This window comes from Sorex araneus, chromosome 5 (genome assembly GCF_027595985.1).
Source record: "Sorex araneus isolate mSorAra2 chromosome 5, mSorAra2.pri, whole genome shotgun sequence".
NCBI classification, from domain to species: Eukaryota; Metazoa; Chordata; class Mammalia; order Eulipotyphla; family Soricidae; genus Sorex; species Sorex araneus.
Genome location: NC_073306.1, coordinates 121,500,307 through 121,507,794, shown reverse-complemented (window position 1 = coordinate 121,507,794; position 7,488 = coordinate 121,500,307). Strand labels below are relative to the sequence as shown.

At 55.7% G+C, this 7,488-nt stretch overlaps 1 protein-coding gene across 1 annotated transcript in view; it reads left to right on the top strand.

The window, feature by feature from the left end:
* The first annotated feature begins 2,328 nt into the window (after positions 1–2,328).
* The window catches only part of KIAA1755 (KIAA1755 ortholog), a 37,689-nt gene continuing 32,529 nt past the window's right edge, over positions 2,329–7,488 (top strand). Inside the window, exon 1 of the mRNA XM_055139674.1 lies at positions 2,329–2,464. Within this exon, the coding sequence (XP_054995649.1) occupies positions 2,462–2,464 (3 nt within the window). The 5' untranslated portion in view covers positions 2,329–2,461. The remainder of the gene's footprint in view (positions 2,465–7,488) is intronic.

Here is a 7,488-nt window from a genome sequence, read left to right as displayed (position 1 = left end):
TTTTAGAAGGAGCAAGTAAATTTTTATTGCATGAAACAGTTTGAAATCCCATGACTTTGTGCCTGAACTAGACACTCAAGTGAGCTTCCATGTCCTGGGATTCTCAGAGTCATCTTCAGAGCTGCTGTTTGTGTGGGACCATACTCTGTGCAGTGGTTCAAGCACTCTCGTTGCATTATCTCAGTGGATTCTCACAAAGTCATGTAAAAAGAGTCATGCAAATATCTTCCTTTCATGCTGAGGGAACTCTGACACCAGAGGGAAGAGGCTACAAATCAAGTAAGTAGCAGAACTGTCTTCCTCGGTGCTTCTCTATTTCCTCGGCCCCACCCTATGGAAGGCCAGTTATTTCTCAAAACCTAGAGCAGAGATTGAAGCATGATTCTCGATATTCGTTTACCAAAGAGAAAGGAAATGAATACTTGAGCAGTCTTCGGAAAATCCTCTGGAAATTCCCCAGAGATGAATTTGGTCCAATCCAACAGTTAAGCCTGTGTATTTTGAAGTTGATTTCACAATCATTGGCCCCCCCCCAATTTTTTTAAAACTACCATTTCTTGTGTTGTAGGATAATTCTGCTGTGTACCAGACACATTCAAAACATTTTACATTCATGAACTTATTAAATACCACCATAGTGCTATGAGGAAGTCAATATTATTCTGTCCTACAAAAGATGATTCAGAGACTCGGAGAAATGAACACATAGCATGGGGCTAAGCCATACAAAGACAGATGCGTGTGTGCACATGCGTGGTGTGTGTGTGTGTGTGTTGGGTCATATGTGGAGTTGTGCCATGTCAGAAAGAGTATTTTTTGGAATACTCTTTCCATATATATGGAAATAAAGGAGCTAAGGATGGGGGGAGCTGAGCACTTACGCATAAGCCATTTGAGGCCGTTTCCGCACTTTTCACAGAGCCACCCATGGGTGTTCAGGGGCTATTCCTGGCTCTATGCTCAGAAGTGACCCTGGCAGGGCTGGAGGACCATGTGCCATGTCAGGGGTCAAACTACAGGGCAGACACCTGAACTCTGTATTATTGCTCCTGCCCCCCGTTGTTCTCTCTGCGCACTCATCTCTCTCCACTCTGCAGAGCGTGCATCAGCCCAGGGCAGGGTCTCACGCTGCTCCATGTTTGATGAATAAACAGGAGCATCCCAGAGTCCTGCAGCCAAAAGCCATCTGGTTTCTAATGTCACTCCAAAGTTAAGGAGCCATGGCTGGGCCAAGGTCACTGCACCAGTCATGATCCAGAAAAAAACAGACTAGCAAACAGTCCCAGCATCTCTAAGCTCTGAATCTGACATCACAGTGGGGCTGGGCGTGGGAGTCATGGGGGGAAGATGTGGGGGTGACTATTGATTCCTTATGCTCAAATTCGAGAGACCTGTACTATCATTCACATCCCCATCCCCATCACCACCTCCACCACAATCACCACCACAACCACCACAACCATCACCATCACCAATATCACCACCATCACCATCACCATCATCACCATCACCAACACAACCACCACCATCACCACCACCAATATCACCACTACCACCATCACCATCACCACTACCGCCATCATCACCACCATCACCACCACCACAACTACCACAACCACCACCAATATCACCATCACCACCACAACCACCACCACAACCACCACCAATATCAGAACCATCACCATCACCACCATCACCACCACTACCACCATCACCACCACCACCATCATCACCACCATCACCACCACCATCACCACCATCATTACTACCATCACCACCAACTTTACCACCAGTACCAGCACCACATTGTCACCACCACCATCATTATCATCACCTCTGCCACCCTCATCCCCACCATCCTCAGGACCGGCAGCACCAGCACCATCTCCATTCTACAGATGAGGAAACAGAAGCTCAAGACCTTTCCTAGTCTGCCCTAATCCCCAGACATGATGATGAAGTTGGGTCTCTAACCGGCTTGTTGCAAGAGTCTGTCTAGCTCTGCCCTGGGTCCCCACTCCTGGCGGTGGACAGTGGGGCGAGTGTGTGTGAGGGCCCCAGGGTTCAGGGAAGTGTGTGTCGGGACGGGACAGCGAGTCTTGGCAGCCGGAGTCGCCCTGGCCGGGAGGGGGGCGCCTGGTTCTCATCACGCGCGGCGGGCGGGCGGGCGGGGCGCGGCCGACACAAAGGGGAGCCGCGTCCGACCCGGGCGGGGTCCCGGCGCCCCGCCCCCCCTCCCCCGCGGCCACCCCTCGGCGCCGCCTCTGCCTCTGGTCTCTCACTGTCTGCAGTCCCGCCGCGCGCCCTGCGCGCCCCTTGGTCGGTGCCCCGGGCCAGCGCGCCCAGGCGCGAGCCAGGCGGGACTGCGCCCTGAGACCCGCACGGACCGACCTACAGACTCCAGACGGAGCCTGGACCCCCGCCCCCGGCGCCCTGGACAGGAGCCAGGCCCTGCATCACCATGGTAATGCCTGCAAAAGGCTTTGCCCCGGGGCGCCTGGCTCTGCACCCTTGGCGGGGCGCAGCGGGAGTGGGGGAGCTGGCCAAGGGCCGGTCCACACCAGCGGGGCTGGGGGTGGGGTCCCCTCTCTGCTCTCTCTCCTCTCTGTCCACCACGGAGGAAGCTCCGGGAGATGGGGGGGGGGCGCCTGTCTAACTTTGCTGTTGGGCGCCCCTCCCCCGGTCCGAAGTGGAGCGGGAGACCCACCACGTGGGCCTGGCACTGAACTTGGGATTGGGCTGGAGGCTCAGCAGGACAGGGCAGCGGATGGGCACTGGGGCTCAAGTCCCCTCCCTTGCAGTTGTGTTTGGAAGGTTAGGGAGGGGTGCAGTGGGCAGGCGGGAGTTGTTCAAAAGAACTCTCGGTGCTTTTGCTGCTTTAGACTCAAGACTGGAAATTCAAGCGCGTGGTCCTGACTTAAGGTGCTGGCCTGGGAGTTGGGTCGGGTCGTGAGACTAGGGGGAGGGGATAAGGGAGGGCAAGTCCCCCCCAATTCCATGATTTCCAGGCTGGAGATGCCCTAGGAGGGCACTCTGGTGTGTGTGTGTGTGTGTGTGTGTGTGTGTGTGTGTGTGTGTGTGTGTGTGTGTGTGTGTGTGCAAGCACAGTATCTAGGCACAGGGAATGTAAGAGAAGTCGGTTTGGGGGAATCCCCACTCCCCAGAGGCCAGAGCCGGGTAGATTCGCCAGCCTGGCTGAGCTTGGAGAAGGGCTGTGAGGACCGAGCTGTCACAGGTGCCTCTGGTCCGCCCTGGCGGCTCTGCAGGGGTTTCCTGCCTGTCCACGCCGATGCACCAGGCCCACCCAGCTTGCTCCCGCTGACTCACCTCTAATGCCGGAACCCTGTCCTCCTGCTCTCCTGATGCCAGGGGACAGACCAGCGGACGCTCCCCTGGACAGGCTCCACGCACTGGGCTCCCCCTTGGATCCGCTGCACAGTAATCCCAGGCGCTCTCCAGGGGCTCAGGCAAGGCGCGTTGGCCCTGACAGTGACCCTGCAGGTGTTCCCACCCTGCTGCCCTCATGGGAAGTAGGGGTGCGTAGCTGTCCCGGCCGGCCTAGAGCCCCAGAAGGCACCCTGTGTTTGCCAACTTCCCTGGTTTCAGGGCCAACTCCGTGACTTAGAATTTGGAATCCTAGTCCCTTTGGGGCAAGGGTCAGGCGCGCGCAGCTTCTCTGAGAGGTAGAGAGAATCATTCCTGAGCTATCCTTAAATATTAAAGCTTGGGTCAGAGAGATAATACGGGAATTAAGGTGAGTGTCTTGCACACCTTGTCCAGCCATGTTTGATCCCCTGGAACCACCTATGGGTCTTTGAGCACTGCTAGGAGTGAGTCCTGAGCACAGAACCAATAGAAGCAGTAAGACGGTGATAGTTGGACATGATCACTCTGGACAAGAACTGAGTCCTGAGACTAGGTAAAGGGATATACATGATTATCTCTCAGTGCCTATATTGCAAAGCATATGCCCAAAAGGAGAGAGAGAGAGAGAGAGAGACAGACAGACAGACAGACAGACAGACAGAAGAAAGGCGCCTGCTAGAGAGGCAGGCTGGGGGGGGGGGGCAGGCAGGGAGGGGGCAGGAGAGAAGCACGGGACACTGGTGAAGGGATGGGTATAGGAACATTGTATTACTGAAACCCAACCATGAACAACCTTGCAACTGTGTATCTCACGGTGATTCAATTTTTAAAAACATCCATTTAAAAAGAATAGAGAGAGTGAGCACAGAGCCAGGAGTGAGCCCTGAGCACAGAGCCAGGAGTGAGCCCCGAGCACCTCTTGGCTTGACCCCTCCCACCCTGCTCCCAAACTGTGTCCAATGGGGGTGGGTGAAATCACATTTGCCAGTTGTGACTGCATGAGGCTGGCCATGGACAATTTGGAGTCCTGGGATTATCTTTCGGATAACGGCTGCCGTCCTGTGCTACCCACTGACATTTGGCTGGTGAGAGAGCCAGAGGCTGGGGGGTTCCGAGAGGCTCCGCGGCTGGCCCAGGTGTGCTGTGGGCGTGTCCAGCCCTGTCTGAGCTGGTCCATGCTCTGGGTTTTGTGGAAGGCCCCAGCTGCTCTCAGGAGGGGCCCTTTGCTGTGACATGTGGCTGTAGTGACAGCCCCAGGGGGCTCTGAGGGAAGCTGGCACGGAGCCCGGGAGCCGAGACTTCTGTCTGCTGTCCTTCTGAGGACTGGGTGTGAGGTCACTTCCCCTCTTTGGCTCTCTTGTCTCCCAAGAGGTGTTCAGGAGCCCTGGGGCCTTTCCTAGTGGTTCTGAGCCAACTGGGCCGGCCGGTTCCATTCGAGGACCAGTGGATGAGGTGCGGGAGGTACCAGGGCTCCCTGGTGTGGTTCAGAGGCCTCCAGAGCCACACCTGCCAGTGCTGGGGGGACTGCACGGTGCCCGGGTCGACTGGGGTCTGCCGTGTGCAAGGCCAGTGTCCCAAGCCTCGTGCTACCTCCGGGGCTCCTGGAGGGGCTTGTCTTAAGCCAACTGTGCACTTACCTTCCCGCCTTCCCACAGCTGGCTGCTGGGGGTCCGCTCCCTGCTTTGAGAATGGGTTGAACCTAGTGCAACTGCCCAGCACCACTGTATGGAGGCTCCCTTGGTGCCCCCTGTGTGCCAGGGCGGGAGAACGTTTCTGGGGAGAGGTGCGTTCACCTCAGCGCTGCAGTCGGCGGGAAAGGCAGGCCCCAGGCTGGCGGGGGGCAGTCCCCTGGCCTGGAAGCAGCACGTCAGGGTCCTGTGCAGAGCAGAGAGGCAGCTGGGAGCCCCTGGTCCTGGGACGGGTGCAGGGGTTCCGATGGGGAGAACTTCATCATCCACATCAATATTTTGTTTCATTCTATCCATTCCTTTATGTTTCAGTTGACGGGGCTATATCTGGCAGTGCTGAGGGCAGGGGTGAGGCTACTCTGGGGTGCTTAGGGGGTCACTCCTGGAAGTGCACAGCGTTTGAGGGACCCCCGGCCCCAACATGTGAAGCCAATATACCAGCACTTTCAACCATCCCTCCAGCCCGTAGGTGAAAACTTAGAGGGTGACAGTGCCCGAGTGTCAGGACCTGGTGAGAATGTTTCGTAAGCAATCAATTAGGGTGTCTGGACAGCAAGAGAAACTCATGGATGCAGCATCTGGGGGTTCCGTGGAAAGGGGGGAAGATCCTGTGGGAAGAGGTCACCCGGGCCAGGGGGAGCTGTGGCAGCAGTGGGGAGCCCCTGTGAAGGGGACAGTGACAACTGTACCTGTGCATGAAGAGAGCCAAAGAGGTGTCTGGGGAGGAGGCTGGAGACCAGGAAGGGTGGCAGAGTGAGCAGAGCTGAGTGTTCGCCCCTCACCTCCGCAGATGGGAGACCCTGTGGTAGGGTGTCTGGGAGGGCCTCGAGGCGCACCGGGACCCCGACTTCTTAGCATTGTGGAACATGGGCTGGGAGGGAGGCAAAGGGGATGGGAGGGGGAGGAGCCAACACAGACCCATGGCAGAGGGGTTCGGGCTGGCTCACGCTCCCACAAGGACACGCAAGCCTGAGCTGGACTTGAATGTGTGTCTCCCGATGCCTACTGGCTCTCAGCTCAGGGTTTATTTTTCCACTTTCTGGAAGCATTTTTTTTAATTTTTTATTTTTTAATAAGGAGCCAGTTCTCACTCATACCTCCACCCACACAAGAGTAAAACAAAAGATTTCAAGTAGAAGTTCTTATTGGCCACAGAAGCGCAGAAGCTTCCTGGCAGGCGGCTTCGGGACACGGGCTTAGACCCTCCAGCCTGGACATGCCTGGGAGGGGCATCGCCAACACCTGCGCCCCAATACACACACACACACACACACACACACCCCTCTTATAAACCTGGTGGGGAGTGGGGAGGTGCAGCCCCCACATTGGCTGCCTTTCTCTCTGAAAGGGGGGGTGTGACCATCCTCTAAAACATTCAGTAAGAAGGGTGGGGAGAGAGTTTAGAGGTCAGGGGTGCAGAGGTCACTGGACTCCTGCCCCAACACCTCTGGGGGAAGCCCCAGTGCCACGGGGGAGGGGGAACCGTGGGTGGGTGAAACCGTGGGAGGCCCCAGCCCTGCCAGACCTGAGAAGTGATGCCTGGACAGGCCAGAGCAGGAAACTGCTGGCCCCGCTGGCCGGGGCTCACCTGAGACTGACCCCCTGGCCTTCTGAGCACTGCCCAGGAGGCCCCATCACCCCCAAATTGGGAGGTTTTATTAGCACAGCAGTTGGGCATTCACCTTTCACGCAGCCAACCCGAGTTCAATTCCTCCACCCCTCTCGGAGAGCCTGGCAAGCTACCCGTGCCTATTGGATATGCCAAAGACAGTAACAATAAGTCTCTCAATGAGAGAGAGGTCTTACTGGTGCCCGCTCGAACAAATTGATGAGCAATGGGATGACAGTTTCTAGTTTCTTTCTAGATTAAAGTAGCCATATTTGAGGCAATGCTGGGTAAAGGCGACACTCAATGGGAGCTGATGAAAATTGGGGTGGTCCTGAGGCCCCCTCATTTTTTCCGATGATGCCCTGGAAGCTGAGGTCGACTCTGGGGAGCACTCACACAGCAGAGAGGTGTTTGCTCTCTCTCACCTGTCCCTCCTTCTCTCTCCTTTCCTCCTTCTCTCCTTTCCTTCTTCCCCTTTCCTCCTTCCTCCTTCCCTCCTTCCTCCTTCCTCCTTCCCTCCTTCCTTCCTTCCTTCCTTCCTTCCTTCCTTCCTTCCTTCCTTCCTTCCTTCCTTCCTTCCTTCCTTCCTTCCTTCCTTCCTCCCTCCCTCCCTCTCTTCTTTTCTTCTTTCTTTCTTTCTTTCTTTCTTTCTTTCTTTCTTTCTTTCTTTCTTTCTTTCTTTCTTTCTTTCTTTCCTTCCTTCCTTCCTTCCTCCTTCTTCCTTCTTTCTTTCTTGTCTTTTCTTTCTTTCTTTCTTTCTTTCTTCCTTTTCTTTCTTCTTTCTTTCTCTTCCTTTCTTCCTTCCTTCCTTGTCTTCCTTCCTTC